Raw genomic sequence first — 25,346 nt, forward strand, 5'->3', positions numbered from 1 at the left:
ACTATTCCTGTTCCTATGAAAGGCTCACGTGGACCCAAGAAACTTTGGGTTCCTAAATCTGCTTAATTTTTGCAGGTTATCAGTGACGAGCAATTTGACGAAGAATGGTATATTGACAGTGGCTGCTCACGTCACATGACAGGAAGGAAGGAAGAGCTGAGGGAATTTCGATCTCTTTCAAATGGTGGAAATTTCAAGTTCGGGAACAACTCCTTCGGCACTATAAAAGGCTATGGAATGATTACAAATGGTGATTTTACGATTAGGAAGGTTGCATACGTTGAAGGACTACAGCACAACCTCATCAGTGTATCTCAGCTTGTTGGAGTTACCGGTCTTAAGGTTTCATTCGATGATGAGGGTTCGGAAATAATTGAGAAGAAAACGAAAAGAGTTATTCTCAAATCGGAGCGCAAAGGCGAAATGTTTCCCCTAAATCTCAAACCCATCAAAGGGAATCCAGCCATCTGCTTGTTATCCAAAGCACAATCTGACGAAAGCTGGCTGTGGCACTGAAGGCTCTCTCATCTCAATTTCAAGGATATCAACAAACTTGTCACAGGTGGTCATGTTCGAGGTCTTCCATTGCTCAAATTCGATCGAGAACATTTATGTGCTGCGTGTGAAATGGGGAAGCAGAGTCGTCAAAGTCACCCATCGATTGTAAACACTAAAGTTATTGAACCATTAGAGTTAATTCACATTGACTTGTGTGGTCCATCATCTATCGAAAGCATCGGCGGTAGCAAGTATATTCTTGTCATCGTTGATGATTTCTCGCGTTTTACATGGGTGTTCTTTCTAAAGCACAAATCTGAAGCGACTCTCAAGCTGAAGACGTTTATCAAGCAGATTGAAGTACAGCTAAAGAAAGTCGTTCGCAACATCAGGAGCGATAATGGTCTAGAGTTCAAAAATAAAGAATTCGAAGAATTCTTAGCCGACAAAGGAACCAGTCATAATTTCTCAGCTCCCTACACTCCTCGACAAAACGGGATTGTCGAAAGACGAAACCGATCTTTGTGTGAAGCGGCCCAAAGCATGCTAAGTTTTGCTTTTTTACCTTTATATTTTTGGGCTGATGCTATTGTTGTTGCTTGTTTTACGCAGAACAGGTCATATCTCAATAAGCGATTCACTCTCACTCCTTATGAGATCATCAACAACAGGAAGCCAAATGTCAAATTTTTCCATGTGTTCGGCTCACGGTGCTTCATCTTCAATTCTAAAGAACATCGTAACAAGTTTGATGTCAAAGCCGATGAAGGAATTTTTCTGGGCTATTCTCTCACTTCTAAAGCATACAGGGTATTAAACAAGCGCTCGAGGAAAATAGAAGAGACGTATTACGTGACTTTTGATGATAGCTATGTCAAAAAGCTAAAGGCCAACGAAGACACAGCTGGAGAAATCTTTCTTCAAACTGGCCAAGTCACAGCCTCAATCGCAAACCTCTTTGAGAAGTTCGTCGAGTTATTTGATGAACCAGAGAAGGCCATTCTCTCAGAAGCCAGCGCAGCAGATAACAGGGTAGATCATCTGAAGCAACTTGTCGAAGATGCTGCAAAGAGAATGAATGATGGAGTATCATGCTCCAACGAACCTCCACAGCACAATGCTTCAGTTGAGGGGGAGGATTCATCTTCGCCATCACAACCGAGCTCACATGTTGAGGGGAGAACAACTCTCAAGCTGCTCCCGAAAGTGCCACACCAACCGAAAGTGCCTCACCACCCGAAGGTGTATCAACACCCGAAAGCTCGACACTGCCCGAAACCCCTGTAGCTCCAGAAACTCAAGACACATCAGAAAGCTTATCTGTCGAGGGGGAGAATGTTGATATACTTGAAGACGATGATAGTCAATCCGAACTAGAAGAGATGGTAAACGCTGAATTGGATCCATCTTATGATCCAAATTATCCTCCTCTTGTCAAATGGACCAAAGATCATCCTGTTTCGCAGGTTATTGGTAATATCTTTGAAAAGGTTCTGACCAGATCACAACTTAACGCAAAACAAACTTCCTTATTTTCAAAAGTAGAATTCTGTATGTTTAACTCCTTCGTCTCAAAAGTTGAACCAAAGACAGTTAACACTGCTCTTGATTACTCCGATTGGGTTCAAGCTATGCAAGATGAACTAAATGAATTCGAAAGGAATAAAGTTTGGCGTCTCATTCCAACTCCTCAAGATGCCTCAGTTGTTGGTCTCAAATGGGTCTTCAGAAATAAGATGGACAAGGAAGGCAACGTGATACGCAACAAGGCCCGTCTGGTAGTGAAAGGATACTGTCAGGAGGAAGGAATTGACTATGAAGAAACTTTTGCTCCTGTAGCTAGGCTGGAATCCGTTAGAATATTTCTTGCATATGTTTCACATAAAAACTTTGAGGTCTACCAAATGGATGTCAAGTGTGCATTTCTGAATGGAGAACTTGAAGAAACTGTGTATGTGGAACAACCTCCTGGATTTGTCAATGAAAGGTACCCTAATCATTGTTATATTTTGGACAAAGTTGTATATGGACTGAAACAAGCTCCAAGGGCCTGGTATGAAACGCTAACCAAGTTTTTAAAGATGTCAAAATTCAAACAAGGTACGGTTGACCCAACCTTCTTTCGTAAGAAGGAAGGTAACCACCTTATGATTGTTCAAATTTATGTCGATGATATCATCTTTGGCTCAACGAATCCTAACTTAACGGCTGAATTCAGAAAGCTGATGGAGACTAAATTTGAAATGAGCTCAATGGGTCCAATTAACTTTTTCCTTGGTTTAAATATTAGACAGGGACCCGAAGGCATCTTTATTAATCAGGAAGCTTACACGAAAACTCTCCTTGCAAAATTTGGCATGATGGGAGATTCAAAGGTTAAAGTTCCAATGGCGTTCGGCACCAAGCTTACTCCATCATTGGATAAGCCAGCAGTTGATATTATGCTATATCGCCAGATGATCGGTTCACTGATGTATCTTACTGCTAGCAGGCCTGATATCATGTTCTCTGTTTGTTACTGTGCTAGATTTCAGGCGAATCCACGTGAACCTCGTATGCTTGCTGTGAAGAACATACTCCGATATCTCAAGCGAACTACCTCTTTAGGCCTATGGTATCCATCCAACTCAGGCTTCTTCGTTCAAGCCTTCTCAGATGCAGACCTTGGAGGTTGTGGACTAGACAGGAAAAGCACCACGGGAGGCTGCCAATTCCTAGACGGAAAATTAGTTAGTTGGCAATCAAAGAAACAAACCTGTGTGTCTTTATCTACAGCTGAAGCGGAATACATTGCAGCTGCCTCCTGTACTTCTCAAGTGATTTGGATCCAAAGTCAACTCCGGGACTATGGACTCAATATGAAAAAGATCCCACTATATTGCGACTCAGAAAGTGCAATTAGGATCTGTCATAACCCAGTGCAACACTCGAAGACTAAGCACATAACACTGAGGTATCACTTCATTAAAGATCATGTGGAAGATGGGAACGTTGAAATTCATTTTGTTCGAACCACTGATCAACTGGCTGACATCTTCACAAAAGCTCTTCCTGAAGCATCGTTCAACAAAATTCTACAAGGGCTAGGTATGATGGAATCAGAGTCAGTACCAAACATTACCTCTCAAACTCAAAAGTAAGAAGCGAAATAGACCGAACGTTCGGGTTCGGGTCTTGTACTGATGTACCGAAATGAACCAAACGCTCGGGTTCGGTTGAATAATCTGCTTTACGCTCATCAATCAAAGGTAATTTTCTTGGTTGTAGATCTTTTGTATAATTGCTCAAATTGCATTTATTTTATTATCAAAGTTATTCTCTTTTTGAAAATCTATTTTCTTTGGTAACCGAAATAGACCGAACGTTCGGGTTCGGTTCCAAAATTTTTCTTACCCGAAATAGACCGAACGCTCGGGTTCGGTTCCAAAGTTTTTCTCAACCGAAATAGACCGAACGCTCGGGTTCGGTTTCTCAAATTCTCACAACCGAAATAAACCGAATGCTCGGGTTTGGTTCCAAAGTTTTTTTTAAAAATCATTTTTTCTTTCTTATTTTCATTTCAAAGTTTTTTTTTTTAAAAATCATTTTTTCTTTCTTATTTTCATTTCAAAGTTTTTTTTTAAAATCATTTTTTCTTTCTTATCTGTTTTTTTTATTTCATTTTTTTTATTATTACTATCAAAAACTCCAAAAATATTTTTTTAAATTCAAAAACTCCAAAAATATTTTCTTCTTTATTCTCTTTTTGGCTTTAATATTTTTTTTTGTGTGTGTTCGTTTATGGGGAAATTACTGAATTGGCTAAGTGTCTCTAGAAGCATGCTGATGTATGTGTCCAAAGCCTCATCTAATTCTGAATAATAGCCTTAATGACTTGGTATACACAAACCTTGTCTTCCCAATTAGGCTATCACATTTATTCTAATCGTGAGCTACCTAACTCTCTTCTCACAGGAGATAAGAGTTTTCTGCTTAGTCCTATCTTTCACAGCAGAGGTACTTTTGATTTCTTACACCATCTACATTACATTTCTCCATCCCACTCAGTTCACAAACGTAACCCTTGAGACTCTCAGAAATTACCACTGAGGTTTATGGTTACCCAATAACTGCGTTCATGATCTTAGTTTCGTGCCACTACGAGCTGAGTGAAACCCAAAATTCAATACCCAATCTGAATTGACGGTGAACAATTAATTTGCTCTAGTTTTCACTAATGAATTGACGGACGTATCTTCATGAAATCTCAAAATTTTCTTTTGTGTGATTCTTATGAATTTGTTAAAAAACCATAACATTTCTTCTCTTGGGATCCAGTTTTTAATTTTTGTTGAGATTTTATATTCCCAGCCAAGTTAAATTATTCCAAACCTACTTGTTCAACAGACTACACCGGTCTCACAAGTACTTTGTTCACTTTCTATCTTATATCAAGATTAGGAATGTTGAATCGAAGTGAAAGCCACCCTAATAAGCCTAAATTAAAAGAAGCCTTTCAACACTTCTTAATAAGTGTTTGATCGTTATTCAACGGGAAACCACACAAACACTTTAAGGTCTCTCTTGACTTTGAAGGAAGAGATTCGTGCCCGGGATCATCTGTTTCGTGTCTTTATTGACATCACATTTTTCCCAGAAATTATTGCTTTATTTCTTTTCTTTTACACCCTTAGCACGAAAATCTCTGATTTTCCAAAATTCAGGTTCAATTAATTACAAGGCATTTTTCTTGGATTGACAGTCGATTAAAGATTGTGGTTGATTTTAATCCACGTGGCGATATTTTTCAAAAGATGTCGTTACAATTTAAAGGGATAAGATAAAGGCGTGCTGACTCAGACGGGAGTCTAATTGATTTTATTTCAAACGGCGCTAAAAGGGCATGCGTGAGAATCAGAACCGTTTAATCTCCAAACGACGCAAGAAAGGCGCGTGTGAATCTGAAACGGTTCATATCCAAACGGTGCCTGATGGGAGGCGTGTTCTTTGGGATCTGACACTCTCTCTCATGCGTGATCATCGGCTACCCCAACTGTCACGCATCAGTCAACTCTGGAAAACTCTTCGTTTTTCGATAGAAGATTTGGGAAGATCTTTCTCTCTCCTTACCCGACAGTATAAAAGGCAACATCCTCTACCGTTTACCTCTTTACTGCAATTAACATTCCCAGAGCGCAAGAAATCCCTGAACCTTCACTGTTCATCATCTTCTCCACTTTCTTCACGCAATGGCAGATTCATCTTCAGTTCACGCAACATCCCACATTCTGCCCATCCGCCCACAACAAAGCCTGATCATCGATTTATCTCCTCACGTTTACGATGCCTTCATGTTCCCGATTATCGAGTGCTTGAAGTTCTCGCCGATTGCTCCTGCACTTACAAGAGCAGAATCCGTTCCGATGGAGTTCTTGTCGCAAATCTTTGCGACTGCTCACTATGACAAAGCGGTTGCAGAATTTTCTTTGACGTTTTTCAGCACAAAGCATCAATTTCCAAGCAACGATTTTACTCCCTGTTAGGGTTTGAAGCTGACTCTACGAGGGTTAATCCTGAGACGATTCCACCGGGGCACTTGTTCAATATGTTTTACAACATGGGTTATACGGAGGTGCTTACTTCAGTCGCGAAATTCAAGAAGTCGTGCCTGCCTCCACAGTGGAACGGGATGTTCGCTGTTCTTTTCAAAGGGTTATCTGAAAGAAGCTCTGGATCCGATGGTGCCAGTCGGTTGTTCTTATCAATCATGTATGGTGTTTACAATGACATCAACATGGATTATGGGTCTATTCTGTGGCAACAACTCATCCAGAGTCTCTACTCTACATCAAGACACTCTGAAATTTCCTACGCCAGGTTCTGGACTTTGGTAACGAAATGGGTGATGGACAAGTACCACGTCCCCATTGTCGCTGGTGCTCCTATGTCTTCGATTGGTACATTCCATACCACGAAGATCATTATCTCAGACGCTTCCAAGTTTCCATTCAACGGTTCAATTCCGGAAACTATGTATGGAGACGTTCCAGCTGACAGCCGGATTATCAGAACTTACAAAGAATTTAAGCGTTCTGGTCCGAGAGATCTCACTCCGGAGATGTTGAAGTCTATTCATGACGCCGACAAGCCTGCTCCACGAGGCAAGAAGGCTGAAAAAGGGAAACAGGTGGCGAAAGGGGCTAAAGGCCCTTCTCCAAAGAAGAGGAAACCCACAAAGGCCGCTCAGTCTCCGCAGCAAAAGAGGCGAAAAACCCAACCCAGGAGAAAGCTGGTCATCGCTTCCTCCTCAAGTGAATCTGAGGGTGAGAGTTCGGATTCTGAAGACTCTCCACGAGGCAACACTCCACCCAGATCTCCTACCCCAGAGATTCATGTCTCTACTTCTCCCATTAATTCCCCACCTAGAACCATTCATATTTCTATTCCCCCCATAACCTCTACTACTTCAATACCACCCACTTCAATCCCCATACCTACACCAATATTCACCGAAGCTACCACAACATCCACTGCAGATGTTAGAACCAACGTATCTGATACGGGGGTTCATACTGATGCACCCGAAACCAACCCAGCACCCGAAACCACAAAAGCATCCGAACCTACCCCTACACCCGAAACAACCCAACCTGAACCTACCCATACTTCTGTACCACCAGCTTCTCCACCACCACCATCTCTCGGTCACGCCTCGGAGGGAGACGAAACATTCCTTGGCGGGAAAAATATGACGTTTGACTCGGTCTACTATAGTCCGTTTCAAGTGCAGAGCGATGATGATGACGACGCTCCGGTTACAAAGAAACATCTCAAGGAGCTCCATGACAAGGTTGACTTGCTCATTGCCACTTCTTCCACGTCTCAATCATCACTTTCTGAAGCTGCAGTTTAGAAGATTGTTGATGCTTTCTCAAAGGCTCAGCAAGATTCTCTCGCTTCTGCAACCTCCGCCATTGATGCCTCAACAAAAGCCTGTCAGGCTGCGACCGCAAATGCCGCTCAGACTACGTTGGAACCGATTGTTCAACAGTTGGCCACGTCTGTCTTCACTGAGTTGAAGTCCTTCGCTTCATTTCGTCAAACGCTCTCAGACGACAACTCAGCATTTCGTGCTACTATTGACGAGCGTCTCTCAAAGCTCCAAGAAGATTTGGCTGCTGAGAACTCTTTTATGGATGTTCTTGCAAAGAAGACCACTGCTCTGAAGGTCAAGAGTGTTCAACTCTCCCAGTCTCAACAGGAGGTTGATTCTCTTTGGTCCGAAAGGGAGGTGATTAAGTCGTGTGTTTCGGATGTCCACTCTGCCATATGAAACATCCTCAAAGCACATGATCCGATCCTTAACTATTCTATGAGGCGTACCCTTGCAGAGAAGCTCGCTCCCGCCCTTGCCCTGCTAAGCAAAATTGAAGGGCTACTTGATTTCGTTTCCATTCCGAAACAAGGGGAGAAAAGGAGTCCATGTCTCAACCACCTCCATCCTCAAAGGCAACTCACACAACCGAACCTCCTCCAGTAGGCCAAGCCTCTGGTTCAGGTGTGAAAGACAAAGGTAAACATGTTGCTGAGGAAGAAGAGGAAGAAGACAAAGAAACCATTGCCGACTTGTTGAAGCGTAGAAGTCGACGCAATGAGGTTGATGATAGTGCTCGTGTGGCTAGAGAAGCTGAAGAAGCTGAACGAAAACAGAAGGAAGCCCACGACCTTCTTGAGAGTAGGAAAACTCTTTTTCCTATCTGGACTCTCGAGAGGATGATAAAGGAAGCCATCGATACTCCGAGCATCTTGTGGCTGGAACCTGTTATTTCACTTGACTGTTCTAATACTGTCGATTCTCAGTTCGACATGCCACTGACCCGAAAGGCGTTCATCTTTCACACCTTCTCCAACGTTTCAGAGTTCCCTCATCCTCATCCACAGGTTGATCGAGACTTGATTAATTTCTATCTGAAGGCTGCTCAACCTCCATATCAGACTTGGAGCGCTCAGAAGATTATCAACGTTCAGGTCTTGAAGCCATACACTGAAGGGAACTTCATCAACGTTCGGTTCAAGGTGCTTCGGGGGTCTGCCAAAATCGAACATGCCATTTCTTTAGCAGATCTTCCGAACCTCAATCCCCATGATTGGATAATACTGCACAACATCCTTCTCACCAACGAAGTTGAATATGGTCCGATCATCGACCATCTCAAGAGGATGTTGGTGTGCTACATCATGGAAGTTGCACTGATGGATCAGGAGATAGCAAGCGTACTTAAGAAGAAACCAAAAATCTCTCCTGTTGGCTCGGCCAATGATCTGAACCAAATGCAGATGGGCAGAATTGATTCAAGAAGGAATTCTGTCATGTTCACTAGGAACGAAGGACAGAAATGTCTTTTTTCCTTAGCTGATAAACATCTGTACACCACTGCTTGCCTAGAGCATGTGTTGGGGATCATCCACAGATGCAAGCAAAACTCAGCAGATGATATCAAGTACTTCGACGACATGATACATTGGTACATTCGGTTCAGACAGACGATCCTTGCGCTAATCTCTCGTTTGTTTGATACCACGAAGAAAGTTCCCGCTGCTGGCCCAAGCAAGAAGAAGAAGTAGTCTCGCTCCAATTTGACGCAAAGGGGGAGATTGTTGGGTCATGTTTTGTTATGTATTGCGTCGATTGGGCTCGCTAGTTAGTCCAGTTTTGTAACTCCAGTTTGGGCCTGTCCAACCATGAGTTTAATAGGGTTTATTATAAATATAGGTGCTTGCATGCATCTTAGGGAAGTGATTAAGAACGATTAATAGAAACGATAGTATCGATAGAAAAGATAGAATTATTCAGAAGTTTATTATCGTTCTTGTAACCCTAAATCCTCTACAGCGGAAGTTCTTAGTCGAGCTCTGCTGAGGATTGTTTGAATCAATCATTCGACATATTTCGATCCATACTTGTCTTATTTACTGTTTTGTGTTCATCGTAATACCTGTTACAAAGATCTAATCGATCTTCAAGTTTATTTAATAACTTATCAACCTGGTTATTTAAGGGCGAATTGCCCCCGCATAGTGGCTAGGGCTGCTCAGGATTCATCGCAGGTACTTCCGCAGGAAGTCAAGGCGAGCCGCAAGAGATTGTTGGTATGTAATTTGAACTCCCCTTTCTGTAATGATAGTATTGTGAAATTACTCTTGATTAGTAATTATACGTGCTTGGTAATCTCACTAAGTTTCGGGTAAGTGTATCTATGGGTCTAAATCCCTGCTTGTGTTTGGACTATATTTTCAATAAATGTCATATGCCAATTGCATACCGTAAATTATAAGTAGTTAGTGAAAGGTCGTTCCCTTTTGCTTCGTGGTGTTTAGTGTTCTCTTGGTTCATAGTAGAGATTGGTCAGGGGTATTATGTAGAAGGTATGTGGTTAGCTTCATCGAGCTAGTCCACCCGTATTGAAGGGATGTAGTGGTTTCATCATCTGTTCTGGTATGATCAGCGGTGGCCTATGGGAGAAATTATGGGTTATGGCACTACCGTCGCTAGGAGAGGAGCGGTAGCAGATAGATATGGGTGTAGTTGCATGGGTTCTTTAACCATCTGAGGTTCCAAGGAAATTGTATTTTTGCATGGGTCGTGGTTGATTAGGGTTCAGTGGTTCTGCGAGGATTCGTCAGCCAGAGTAAAGGTTAAGGTTTCTAGTCGCCATCATGGGAACTTAAGGAGTTGGTATAGTAGCATGAGAAGTGGATTGAGGTATCAGAATGTACTAGAATTCAAGAGTACTCTTTAAGATTTCAGAGGATGGATGATCTTAGGGTTTGATTGGTAATTGATCGCTAGCATTAGTAAGCACAAGTTGTCAACAGTGGATTCTTAGAAAGCAAGAAGGATTGGGAATCCTCCAATTTCCACGTGCTGTGAAGACTTAGTCAAATCTAAGTGGGGGAGAATCGATCAGGTAATCTGGAGCAAAAATAGGTGTGAAACTAGGATGAGTTTTGCATCGCCGTCAGGGAGGAAGGAGGTCGAGTGACTGTCTAGATTGAGGATTGTGAGAGTGGGGAGTTCGGAAAACATTCCAACATTTGGTTCATGCTTTCCCTGGGCATTAGATAGCAGGCCTTTGGAAACATATTAGGGGTCCAGTTAGGACTCAAGTTCAATGTAGAGTTAGGTCGAGTATATGTTCGACTTAAGATAAGCATAGATTGATTGGTGGTAGGACCAAGGTTGGCAGATAGTGCCAAAGTGTTGTAAGTTTACGGGTGTAGCCGTAGCATTCACGAGGTTGACAGATAGTGCTAGAGTGTTGTAAGTCTTCGGGTGTAGTTGTAGCCTTCTTTAGGTTGGTAGATAGAACTCGAGTGTTGTAAGTCTATGGGTGTGGCCGTAGAATTCACGAGGTTAGTAGATAGTGTTAGAGTGATGTAAGTCTACGTGTGTAGTCGTAGTAATCACAAGGTTGGCAGATAGTGCTAGAGTGTTGTAAGTCTACGGGTGTAGCTCTCGTATGAGTCTAACCGTTGCATGGATGAGTGTTCTACTCGATGGATTATCTGAGCCTTCTGTCAAGTATGAAAATTCTACAGCAGGATTGTGGTTAAGGACCTTGTCTTTAAGGGTTGCATCAAATTCATCAGAGTTGGAAGTTTTGTGGTTGATCAGTTGTTCGACGAGGTTTGAGCAGGGTAACATTGCAGTAAAGGCGGTCAGTCAGGGAGACGGACCATTATGGAATTCAGACGTTGGGAAGGCAAAAGTGGTTCACAGAAGCTGGGAGTTCATCTCTTCGGGATGGAAGTTTGGTACATTTTCGGTTGACTTGAGAAGGTTGTTCTATACGTAGGATCATTGGTTGCGTTCCTCGGGTCAGTGGGTTTGGTTATGAGTATTGGTAAGGAGTGGTTTTGAGGACGAAATCTAATTTAAGTGGGGGAGAGTTATAACACCCGGTTCCGGATTGCTTCGTTGCTGGGGGTTGTGGTCCAGTCATCAGTTGACATAGGGGTTAGAAGCTTTGGGCAAGGAAGGACTTAGCCCATATCGGATGTAGTTGCCAGGGTCTAAGTGAAACATGTATTCGATTATGTCTTCGGAAGCCAATGGTATGACTGTAAATTGATATCTCGCGTTTTGGTTCTTATTCAGAAGGTCTTAAGGCTTGGGTGTGTCCTTAGGAACGTAGGAAATCTCGCCACCTTTTCATGGATATAATGTTCGTCGGAAACGGACCTCGAATGAAGGAGTTATGATAGTTTGAAGGATTTGGCAGTTTTGGTCCTTGGATGGAAAAGCTTGCATTTTAGCACATGCATGCAAGATGGCAACGCGTGAGTATGCCCAGCGTAGTGCTGGATAAATGGGACGCGGGATAGGCGTACCTCTAGGATCTTCAAACCCTAATTTTTAAGGGTTGACTCACTATTTAATCACCTTAAGTCCAAGGGGTGCGCCTCTCTTTCATTCTCAGAGCCTTAAACCCTAATTTCGAGTGGTAACTTCATACAAGATTTTGTGAGCTTTGTGGGTGCATTTTGGGTGTGTTTTTGGTGCATTTCAAGATGTGGAAGTTCAATACAAGGTGGTGGTTCAAGGGAGGACTTGTGTATCTGGACTTCTTGTTACATTTTCAGTTCAAAGAAGGTAAAAGTTTTGAGCTTGATCACTAGAAGTTGTTGTTTATGAATATGTGGGTCTTTGGTCCGTTTTTGGCCTCCTAAGCAAGATCTAGTGGTTAGACATCACTCTAGGAGATTTGAGTTGCTACTCTTAGCATTTCAGAGGTTATAAGCCCATAAAGTTGCAATCTTTGAGGCTAGAAACCATTCATGCATGTTCTAGATGAGTATTATTGGGTTAAGTTGGTCATTAAGACCCTTTGAGCCATGCATATACATAAAGGTGCCAAATTTATGCATTAAGATCTTCATTTGGCGGTTCTCTGAAGTTTATACGCAAAGCTCTTAACCGATTAAGTCACAAAAGTAGTTTGGAAGCTATGCAAGTACGCCCCGTGTAAGTCGATGCACACCCCACGTATAGAGTCAACCATCCCATGGATGGTCAATGTGAGGCGAGGTACGCCCAACGTGCCAAAGGGGTACGCCCCGTGTACGCCTCTGTTTAGGATTTCAGACTTTGGACTTCGGGTTTGGGCCTAGATTCTTGGACCCTAATGGACTATCTGGTTGGTTTTTTTCTAGGCTAATTGAAGGACTGGATCATAATATAAGGCCCAATAAGGGGTTTGGGTCCAATTTGGAAAATTGGGCCATTAATAAGCTTGTAAGTACATGGATTTCGTTTGACTAGCTATAGACATGTATAACGATCCAAAAAAAGTAAATGGGTTTTAGGAAAGGCCCATGTAAGGGCCATTAGTGGGCCTTTATGGACTTTAGAGTTTTGGACTTGGGCCTTAGCTAAGTATCTTGTGGGCCAGGGGTAAAATGACCCATAATCCAAGTATGGATTATGGGTCATGGTATAGAACCCAATTGCTAATTGGGTGATTTTGGTATTAATAGCTCAAAGAGTTGCTAGGACAACAACTAAGGATTTATTATAGTGAAGTTAAACAACATGAGGTGAGTTACCTTCCAGTAGAAGTGGGTCGAAGGCACCAATGTCGGCCTACTAGTAGCTGATTTTAGTTGAGATGATTGTTTGTGTGATAATTTTCTGGTATGTCACTATCTGTTATGCTTTATGTGCTAGTATGCTATGATATTATGTGATAATGGTAGGAGGGGTGGGATAGTCCCTGGTTACTAGTTGAAAGAGATCGAAGGGGTAGGCTAGCACCCAGATATGCTAGGCAGGTTACCGGTTGAAAGAGTCCGAATGGGTAGGCCAACACCCAGATATGCTAGGCAGTAAGAGAATTTGTATGTATATTCTAGGATATTATGTGGTAGTGGTAAGGGTAAAATAGTCCCCGAATACCGGTTGAAAGAGACCGAAGGGGTAGGCCAGTACCCATATATGTTAGGCAGGTTACCGGTTGAAGGAGATCGAAGGGGTAGGCCAGCACCCATATATGCTAGGTAGTATGTTATTGTATGGTATGTGGTATGATGGGGAACTCAATAAGCTTTGTGCTTACGGTTTTTAGTTTTGGTTTCAGGTACTTCGTTTTCAAAGGAAAGGAGTCGGCGATCGCAACGCATCACACTATGTTTTCCGCACATGAGATCTTTGGGATTACACTATGATATTGTTTTATGATAACATGTTTTGATTATTGACACTTTTGGTTTTGACATGGGATGTTATTATGGATGTTTTTATACCGTTTGTTTTATAATAACTTAATTATAAACGAAATTTTTGGCTATGAAGTTTGGGATGTTACACTATCACATAATATCATAGCATACTAACACATAAAACATAATAGATAATGGCATACCAAACACTTATCACAAAGACAATCATATCTACTATAATCATCTACTAGTGGGCTGACATTGGTGCCTTCGACCCACTTCTACAGGAAGGTAACTCACCTCGAATGCTGTAACGTGGCTGAGAAATCTGCGGCTCTAAAATCAACCCAACTAAGTCCCTAGACACGAAAGATTCCCTTAATTCCCCTTTCATACTCGTAACTCTAAAGGTTCAACTTTGGTGAAAGTCAAAGTCAACATTCCGAGTTGACTCAACTCGCTGAGTTGACCCTTTCAACTTGTCGAGTTCCATAAATCATAAAACCCTGAAATCGCGATCCAAATCGTCGAGTTCCTCCTTATCAACAGATTCGGGACCTTTCAAACTAGCCCATCGAGTCTATCCTTGAACTCGTCGAGTTTTTCCTTTTACATAATCGGAACACTTCATCCCAACTCGTCGAGTTCCTATATGAACTCGTCGATTTCTTCAGTCCGTTAAGCTTTCTTAATGTATTAAGCCATCATTCTTCGAATCTAAGTCCCATATTCCAAATTTGGGCTGAATACACATTTAGGAGGGTAAAGTTTTCGGCTTTACCCATTAAGACCCATCTTAGAAGAAATGAGCTCTAACCCTAATTCAAAATGACCTTGGATCCAACTCCAAAAACCATCAAAACTTCAAAATAAGCCATGGGGCCACATATATAGACTCTAGGGATGATTTGGTCACATAAAGTTCCCATCTTTACTTCCATCATGACCTACTTAGCCCAAAAGGCCAACATGATGGTCTAAAATTTGCATGGGACTTCCATGGCCATAAAGTTGGCACCTTTATGCCATGAAGTCCCCTCGATACCTTAGATCTAAGATCTAAAGGCATAATCGCTTGTAAATTAATTAATTCTCTTGTTTACATTATGTTTACATTGATCGATTTCGTTTTTATGATGTTATTTGCTGAAGTTATGGGTTAAACTCCTTATTTCTGTTTAGATGTAGAGGATCTTATGAATATGGTTTGATTAAGTGGCTTGGATTATATTGATTTAGTTATTTATCTTGTTAAGCTTGTTAAAAGATCCTTATGTGTTAATGATAATTATTTTCTACTAATAAACAAGTATATTGAGTTGTATGAACATCTTCTTGATTACTTGAATCTTATAGTTTCGTGAAAACAAGATTGTATGTCTGGTATTGGTGAATATGAACCTAGGGTTAACTAGAAAATAAGAAAGTTAATGTGTGAGCATGTGTGATGACCAACCACATATGAGTTAATTGAATGACCAATTTAGTTAACTAATATTATAAGTCTTACTTGATTCGAACTGAACACTATAAAACTTGTTATTTTAATCAATTGACCACTGTTTGAATTAACTTGTTTGCTAAATGATTAGTAATAGTGAACATGAACCTAATCATATTAGAAATCGGTAACCATTGATATATTAATCCATTGCACATGCCACGAAATCAACCATAGGAATAAGTGAATCGAATCTAAACGGAAGTCTCTTTTATCTTATTGACTCTAGTTGTCTTTTGCTTTTTCCATTAATTGTTAAGTGTCCTTTGTTAAAGTGTTAGTTATTGCCTAAGTTTATAGTATTGCAAAACAAAAGAAAAAACCCCCTTTTTATATTTGTTTTTTAGATAATATTAGTATTTATTTTAATTGTTTATCGTTCCCTGTGTTCAATACCCTACTTGCCTGAACTAAACTGCTAATTGATAGGTACACTTCATTTTGTGTGTTTGTCTTTGTGTTTAAGTTAGTAGGATTAAAACTAGTTCAATCAACACATATTAGTGGGATACCCTCGTATCCTAAGCACGTTGGTCCAATCAACCATCGGGTTGGAATACTAAACATGTTGGGTCCAATCAACCATCGAGTTGGAATACCCCAGGCCAATTGACTGATGCACAAGAAACCCGGTCTTACCATATACCAAATAATCATGTCAAATCCACTCAACCACTGGGTTGGAATACCCCAAGCCCAATCAACCATCAGGTTGGAATGTCAATATGCAACGGGTCCTGTCATCCTCGGGATGGAATACCCTCAAGCCCATTCAACCATCAGGTTGGTATGCCCATGTCATGTTGGCTCACGCACACAACAATAGAGCCTTAACCACCGACCAACATATAGCCAGTCAACAAACAATCAGACAGATCTATAGATCACTAAGCATAACAACATCCTAAATACTAGGATACCGATCTAACAGATCACTACATCAATATAACATACATAACAAGATATCAAATTCAGAGGGCCGACCTTGGTGTCTTCGACCCGCAAGTACAGTGAGGAAAACTCACCTCGCAAACCGGAAAAAAACTGATGAGGTCCCATCTCCGAATCCCAGCTCTCAAACCAACACCTACTCCAACCAAAAGACCAAACACAATCAAACTTTCCAAAATACCCAAAATACCCTCAAGGTTCAACTTGGTCAAAGTCAAAGTCAAATGGTCAAGTTCCAAAAGTCAATATCTCTTCCCAGGGGAGTACGCCCTACGTACGAAGAGAGTAGCATGTCGTTGACCGCGTGCACGCAGCATACCACCAGGTACACCCAGCGTACGCAGCCCAGTCCCAAAACTCCATTAAGAGTTTATTCCATTAAGTTCTTACATTTAAAACTCAAATTCAAGCCCAAAATGATGTCCTAAGTCATAAAGTTTCCAACTTTATGACTTTACATGGCTAGAAAGTGCTTAATGTCCAAAACCCTAAGTTCTTAACCCAAGAAGACATCATAACTCTTGCCTGAAAGGGATAGAAGGGACAATATCACATTTTTTATACTTCATAATAACTTTATTATGGATAAAGTTTCCAAATTTATCCATTAGAATGGTCCCATCAAACAAGATCTAGTCTTTAAGTCTCAAAGGTATCAAAAAGTTCATCTTTTTCAACTTAATTAATTAAGTACAAGTCTCCATCTTTCATATCTGAATCAAAATGATGTTTAGATGGATAGAGTTTCCAAATTTATCCATAACAAGGTCACAAACTTTCAAGATCTAAACTTTATGCACTAAAATGACAAAAATCTCATAACATCCAAAACTAGTTAGATTTAACAAATACAACATCAATATTTAAACTTTATACCTCTTGAAGAGAGATTAATGTGAACAAAGTCCAGATATACAAGCTCTAATGCAACCAAAACTTCTACACGAAGTTTCTTCTTCTCTAAGGTGCACTATTTATACTCCAAAACACTCAAAAACACCTTCTTTTAGCACACAAGGCTCAACTAGGGTTAGGGTTTCATGGAAAGGGTATTGGAGGGGTGGAGGCTAAGATTGGAGTGGGTTTGGGATGGTTAAGGAGATTAAATAAGGCTCAAACCATGAAAATAGGGTTTGGGCACTGATTGCGTACTCCCAACGTACTCGTGATTTCCTTATTACGGCAAACATACACCTCCTTGTACGCCCATCGTACTCAGCTTGGCCCAAAACTAACCAAACTTCAAACGGACATAACTTCTTCGTTCTAACTCTGATTTTGACGTTCTTTATATCCACAAAAAGGTAACGAGAAGCTCTACGCTTATATCAACTCATAATTGCCTTAAAACTTCCCAAACAAAAATCCAATTTCCATAAGAGCCCGAACTAACGCTTTACCGATATACCCCTTGGCTCCAAAACACAAACCGAACACCCAGATCATCTAAGTTACATTACCCACACCCAAATGGGTCTAAATCTATTTTCCTCAAAGGCCATGGGCTTGATGATACTTGGTCTATGGGTCACCACTCCGCATTAGGTAACGATTTGGAATAAGGTGTTACATTTAAAATCATATTGTTTGTTGTTATAAGATAAAATGATCGTTTTTAGCTATCATAACCCATCAATGGAATGATTTCTTTAATGGCTAAATCAAGCAAATTGACCAATAGTCTAACACAAACCCAAATCTACACAAATGTTTTGTCTATTGACTTGTATGTATTATTTCATAGGCTGTGAATAAGTGATATCAATTGCCATTTGTTAGCAATTTCTGATTTTGTTAATTATAACAATGCATGAAAAATTGGGTCTGTATTTTATATGAAAAAAATACACGAGATATTTAATAAAGTTACATGATAAAAATTAAATATATCTTTGGCCAATATTATATCCATCTGAAATTTGAGAAATTCAACGAGCATTTGACTATTAAAAATCTACGAAAAATTATATCCATTTACAAAGAGAATTGTATCTATTCAAATTTTAAGGAACTTAATTGGGTAAGATTATGAAAACAGTTATAAGAGGCTCACTAAGAGTGACACAAAGATCATTGACAAATTAAGAGAATGTCGGTTGAGGTAGTATGAACATGCTTCAAGGAGGCTCCCATCAACAACAGTGATGATAATAACATCTATGGTGATTGAGGGAAGAAGTGGAGAGAACTCCTTAAAAGAAAATGAGAGGAAAATATGGGGTTAGACATGAAGGAGCTTCAACCTTTATGAGGATATGACCTATATTAAAAGGGCATGAAGACTACACATCAAGGTATATCGATAGCATCGCCCTTTTATGTGTCATATGTTATTCAATATCGTTGATAAATACTTCTTGAATATATGATGAAATCTTGATGTACTTATGTATTCTTTTACTGTTCACATGGACTTAATCCCTTTTTGTTTTGTCTCATTTTGCAAGTCTTAGATCAATACACTCCAAAGTGTTTCCATCGTGTTAATATGCTGCGACTAGTTTGGTTTTACTGTAGACTGTTTGTTTGATTGTCTTTTCTATACGTACAAGTTACAAATGGTGGATGTCATCTATGTGACGCAGTCGCTCTACTCCTTACAGAATCATGATTGTTGACATCTATTTCCCCACCTTATTACAATGAGATTCGTGGGGGTCTATTGTTGCTGGTGTTAATAAATTTAGAGTTTCATTACTATTATTATTATTATTATTATTATTATTATTATTATTATTATTATTATTATAAATCACACAACAAGTATCAAAACTATCTGGGAGGTTTAGAAAAAAAAACCCCTAGGGTTTTGAGGTGGATGATCGTAGGGATGAGCGTGGGACGGAACCGGTACCGACCTGTCCCGTTCCCGATTTCCTGAATACCGAATTTGATCGAAAGTTAATCCCGAGTATCGAACCGAATTAACATCACCGGTACCGGTACCGGTACCGGTACCGGGAATGGTACCGGTACTCGGTACTAGTACCGGTACCGGCGGTACCAATTCCCGAATTTCATGTATTTGGAGTACCAAGTACCGTCCCGTATTTTTAAATTCGGTACGGTTCGGTATCGGTTCTGGTACGGTACCGGTACGGGATCGGGATTTGGGACAAACTGCTCATCCCTAGATGATCGTATGAGGTTGAGGTTATATTTAAACAAAATAAAAAGTTTTGTAGTTAAATCATAATTTTTTAAACGATTAAACCGGAAATATATCTAAATTATATTGGTTATTTATGTAATTAAAAGTTTTATGGTTAAATAGAAATCTTTTATAGTTTATACTTTATTACTGTTTTTTTTTTTAAAAAAAATCAAAATCTCAAAATTTAATTATAAAATGTTTTCAATGATTAAAATCAATTAATCCAAACTATAATAGCTTTTATAGAATTTAACCTTATAAAAAACACTAAAAAATAAACCGCACTCACTAGAGTCTAGAACAATATAAGAAATTTATGCGTTTGGTTCTCTTGACTAAACACTCAAAAGCCCAAATTGATGACCGAGCCCAAATTATGAGAGTTGACCAATTTCACACATCCCTGTGAAAATGTTGGCCGGCCGTAGGACACGGTCACACCCCCCTTGCCTACGCCAATTAATTACTTTAGCATTTATAACGGTTATGTACACTAAACCCCTTAAAGTTACTCAAACTTATCAGAACTACCCCTCATCTACTATTACATGATAATACAACACCTTCTACCCTTTATGTCTTTTATTTTTGTATTTTTCGGAAAACAAGACTGCTACCCTAATCAGATTTAGAGTTTTTATCGGGTTTCATATATTTATATAAATTGATATTTGTATTCTTGAGATCTTTAGTAGACATTAAACATCATTTCCTTTTGTTTTGAATTCACGTGAAAGTAAAAATACATTCAACAATTTATTATTCAATACAACATATATTTTAGCTTATTTATTTTAAGAAATCAATAATTTTAAGTTTTAACATATTGGACATATTCGGCATAGAGCTTTTGAAAATTTATAACTTTGAGTTTTAAACAAAAAAACTAATAATCTAAAAACTACTTTAAATAACATTTAACAAAAAGCTCATTTATATTATAACAAATTTATAAGATTACAATGAATAATATTTATGTAATTTTACATATTTCAAAGGTTCCAACTTCCAACTATATTATGGCGAACACTTATATACAAAGAAAGCTACAGTTTTAACATATCAGCTAACAGTTACCAACCACAAGCTTCTGGTTAGTTTTATCGAACACATCCATTATGAAAAGTTAACCTAATTACATGTTAATTTTCAACAAGTTTCTAATTTTAAACAGTTATATAAAATGAGAAAAAAAAGCCTATTGTATTTAATGATTGAATGAATAAAATAATAAAAACACCTTACCCTTTTGCAAATAACCTTTTTAGGTTGTAAAACAAAAAACAAAGAACAAAAGAACAAATAGAAAAGTCAAGGGTAAAGAATAGAAATATAAGATTGAGTCAATTAATTTCCATGTAGGCTTAGGTGTTTTCTTTTCCCCATTTGTCAATTTCCCCTGAATTCCTTTGTAGTATTTGATTCAAAGTGAGTGTCTGTATCGAGTACCCGCCAACCTCGGACCCCTTCAAACCCACCGGATTTCAACCATTTTCTCTCCGATTTTTCATCGGTTTCCAGAAATAGTCGAATTTTGACAGCGCCTAATCTTCCACAATGTTACGTTCCAAATCCAGGTACTAACTCATCCAAATTTCTGTCTCTGTATCATCATCATACGTTACGTGTAAATTTCGTCGTCTCTATCCTTGATTTATGATAAATATCGTTGATTTTTAGATCTGGTTATTTGGAATTCGGGCAAAAGAAGCATCAATCCTTTCTCATTAGAAGCATTTCCGGATCGAAGATTTGTAGGGGAGATGCTCTTGCTTCACAAGTCGCTAAAGAAGCCGTCGTTTCCGTTGATCGCAAGTCAATTAGTTTATCAGAGGTATATAAAATTGTTAAATTTTGGTGTTAATTTGGTTAAATTTCTGTGTATATCTGATGACGATGATGATGATTTGTGTTTTTGTTGCGTAGAATCGGATTGTTAAGGCTGCAATGATGCAAAAGCAAGTAACCGATTTAGAGGAGGAGTTGAAGAACACAAAAGCGAGATTAAATGAAGCAGAACGAGAAAAAAACCGACTCATTACGGAGGTTAATGCAGGGTTGTCAAAGGCGTTTGAGGCTAAATTGGCAGAAAGGGATAAATATTTAGAACAATTGAAAAAGGAATTGGCCACAGTTAAGGATGAAAGCAAAAAACAGATGCAGGAATTGGAAGATCAGGTGGAAAAAGCAAAGCAATCGGAATCAAAAATGTTGGAGTCGCTGATGTTTCAAACGCAAGAAATTATGCAAACTAAAATGGATTTAGAAGAATCGAAACTTGAAGTTGCTTCACTTTACGAGAGGCTCGAGAATGGTGGCAACAACAACACATCAAAAGGTAATTACAATTACAATCATAATCAAAATCAAAAGCAAAATCAAAATCAAAATCAAAATCAAATTCAAAATCAAGCATCAATGGAGACAATAGCATTAAAAGAAGAAATCGCAAAGCTGAAGAACGAAGTAAAACATGCAATGGAAGGCGAGGAGAAAAGCAAGAAGGCGATGGATGGTTTAGCATCTGCATTACAAGAAGTAGCGACAGAAGCAAGTATGACAAACGAAAAACTAAGATCAACAGAAGCGAAAGTAAGCGATTTGAGTTCAGAAGTCGAGCGATTAACGGAAGAACTCGAGATACAAAGGGAAGAATACGATCGATTACGAGTGGAATCTGAGGAATCTTATCTCACATGGTCATCAAAAGAAATGGGATTCATAACCTGTATTAAAAAATCCGATGAAGAATCCGCCGCCGCTAAACACGAAAACAACCGGCTGAAAGAAGCCCTAGTCTCCGCCGAAAACACAGCACGAATCGCGAGAGAAGAAGCTTTCAAGCTTCGAGACATTCTCAAACAAGCCCTAAACGAATCAAACGTCGCTAAAGAAGCCTCCAACATCGCTCGATCGGAAAATTCAGAACTCAAAGACTTACTAGCAGAGAAAGAAGACGCATTACATTTCCTTACAAAGGAAAACGAACGATTACGAATCAACGAAGTCGCAGCTCGTGAAAACGTGAAAGAGTTCAAGAGATTATTAGCTGCAAAAGCAGAAGCTGAAAAATTCTACGACGAGAAAGAACACAACGACGATTTCGACTCCCCGCTTTCGTGTCTCTACGAAGATCATTACGACGGAAGAGGAACACCACGCCAGACATTCAGCTTCGATTTCGACGACCTGAAAGCGTTCAACAAAGACGACGACGTTTTCAACAACTTCGAGGACGAAACAGTTGCTGATATCGCTGTAGGTGATGATCCGGAGAAGGCGGAGGCTTTGAAAGGTTCTATTTTTGACATGTCAGCTTCGCCTAAATCAGAGCCGCAGACGCCGAAGTTTAAACCGGAGCACCGGCGAGCTTCGTCAATTTATACGGATGCAGGTGGGGTGGGTCAAGGGGAGGAAGGTGAGAACGCCGGTAGTAGTGGGCATAGCCATAGCCATGGTCATACGGAAGATGGAGATGATAGGAGCTACTACAGCCGGAAGAAGCTGTTTAAGAAGATCGGAGAACTTATCGTCGGAAAACAAACCAGTAAAAAAGAAGGCTCAGAAACGCCTAAAGAACATGGAAAAGAAAAAGAACAGAGCAAAGAACAGAGTAAAGAACATAGTAAAGAAAAAGAACAGAGTAAAGAAAAAGAAAAGGAACAGGGTAAAGAAAAAGAAGAGGGTAAAGAACTAGGTATGTAGTTTGATTGTTTAATTGTGATTTCAGATTTTATGATTATATATATATATATATATTTTGGTTGTAATGAGTTAAATTGTGTGTATGTTTATAGCGATTGCAGAAACGACGACGCATCATTCAAGTGGATTTAGTGGATACACAACCGCTGGATGGAAAAAAGTTGCTTTATATTACGGGCCTTATGGTGGTTCAAAGGATTCTTGATATAAAAAGCTCGGTACAGAAGGAGTTTGTTCACCTCTTATGAAGTATAGACAGATTATTATTATTTTTTTGCAATTGTAATTTATCATTTCTTATTGTGGGACGTAATATATTTACATTTTGATGATTAGATGATATGATTTATATTTATATTTATGCCTATATAAGAGTTGTATGCATTAAGTTGTTAGATTTATTGTCTATTTATATATGTTTTGTTTTGAACCGGGTATTGTTTTACGATTGTATATAATGTCACATGGTACATGAAAATGAAAGTACGGTGTCATAGGTGGGCTTGAGTTCAAATACTATGTACTCACCTTTGTTTGCATATCCTACTACCCCAAAATGCTCTCGCAGAACACTGTAGAATTGGTAATTAAGCAGGGTAGTCAACGAATGAAAATCTAATTAGTCATGCTTATACTTTAATTACCATTATATAGGTGTTAACAACCCCTTCGTATGGGCGCTGATATTGCCATAGCTATCTTTGATGCATCCACTGAAAAAATCTGTAATTGACAATTATGCCCCCGTCTACTTTAAATAAAGTAACCCCATTTTTGTTTCATAAAACGCAAACCTGGATAATAATTGCTACTATAAATAATTATTGACTAAAGTAAATTATATGTTTGAAAACATATTCGTATTCCCATCATGAGTGTAAATCCCAACATGCAACCATTGTTCTTCTGATTTCTGATGCTGGTGTCCACCGCTTCAAGGTGCGTTCACAGCTCAAGAAAAGAAAATCACTCACCATTGCTCCGTTGATTAAAGCTTCTAATGAGGGTACTTGAGTCGTTGAAATGAATCTGCTGCAAGCCATGGCCACCGTTAATTTTTGGCTACCATTTGTACCCATGGTGTTTGCTGAAGAAGAATTGGCCGAAGCAGTGCCAACTGAGGAAGAAGCATAGTCTTTTGGAGTTTCCAGGCGTCATTATATAAAGAATCGATTACAAATGAACCTTTGCACCTTCTGTTTTCAAAGAAGCATCCCATCTCGAAGGCCACTTTATATCACTCAAAGCAAAGGAGACCTCATAAGTAAACTACCTTTTGTCACAACAGTGGTGACAGAAGCATGATCACATTTGATGGATTTTGAGTATATTCTAGAAGTTTTAATATCTTATAACAAACTAACATCATGATTCATGCTGGTCTGAACTTCAAAACCCACCACCATGTAGCCTTCGTTGTTGGTTTTGTTACTATGTGTGATTATTCGGCGCCATCACCATTCCCAATGATGCTGACACGTTGTTTTGTTCACTGTTCATGAGCTAAAACTCTAAAATTCAAATGATTGAAGACATATTAAACCTCTTTAACTTTGATTCCGATGGGATACCCAATTCATCATAGACTATATCCATGTTTTTTATTGTACTGAATTGTAGGAAGATTATCAATTGTCAAGTTAACCTGATATATTTTAGTTGATTCTTTCTCTTAAAGTCTTGAATACGTCAGTTGATACGGATATGATTTATATTAAAATATCACGCTTTCATTCTTCAACATTTTAAACTTATTGTCACGTGTAAGGTAAGTTTTCGATGAGTTTCGATCTCCCATTAGAGGCTCACCTATGTTTTTTACTCTATCTTTAGTGCTTTCAAGAGGCAGGTAAATATATTACCCATGAGGAATTTATGTATCTATTGAGGTCAGTGAATTGACTTTTATAGATAAGATTACCCACATCGTATTTTATGGTGGAAAGCAACGGCCGAAGATCATGCGTTTTTTAAAACATAGATTGGTATTTCTCTCTCTTTAGTAAAGAGGGGCATAATTGTCAATCAATATTTTTTTCAGTGGAAGGATTAAAAACTGTCAGTGCCAATATCACCTCCCCCTCCGTATAAGCTAAATAGTCAACGAATGAAAATTAGAAATTTGTTTGCTGAATATGGATGGAAATTTTCAGACAATAAGTAATTTAATATACTAATTCTGTCACTTAACAATTAAAATAACAAATTGATTTCAACCAACTTTTACTTAAAAATTGAATACTAACAAGTATAGATTGACAATAAGTAATTTAACTGATACTAATTCTGTTCAACATGCTCACCATAAACAAACCTTAACAATTAAAACTAAATCTTTAA

The 25,346-nt window shown here is 39.2% G+C and overlaps 1 protein-coding gene across 1 annotated transcript; it reads left to right on the forward strand.

The window, feature by feature from the left end:
* The first annotated feature begins 20,610 nt into the window (after window positions 1-20,610).
* On the forward strand, window positions 20,611-23,399 carry LOC145087081 (Myosin heavy chain-related protein). The gene is made up of 4 exons (XM_079024980.1): window positions 20,611-20,878; window positions 20,982-21,135; window positions 21,228-22,998; window positions 23,099-23,399. Exons 1-4 carry the CDS (start codon window positions 20,859-20,861, stop codon window positions 23,209-23,211), a joined length of 2,058 nt encoding a protein of 685 aa, XP_078881106.1. The 5' UTR covers window positions 20,611-20,858; the 3' UTR covers window positions 23,212-23,399.
* Window positions 23,400-25,346: the final 1,947 nt, after the last annotated feature.

The sequence above is a fragment of the Lactuca serriola genome, chromosome 2 (assembly GCF_051521515.1).
Source record: "Lactuca serriola cultivar US96UC23 chromosome 2, Lser_US96UC23_V15, whole genome shotgun sequence".
In the NCBI taxonomy this organism is placed as follows: domain Eukaryota; kingdom Viridiplantae; phylum Streptophyta; class Magnoliopsida; order Asterales; family Asteraceae; genus Lactuca; species Lactuca serriola.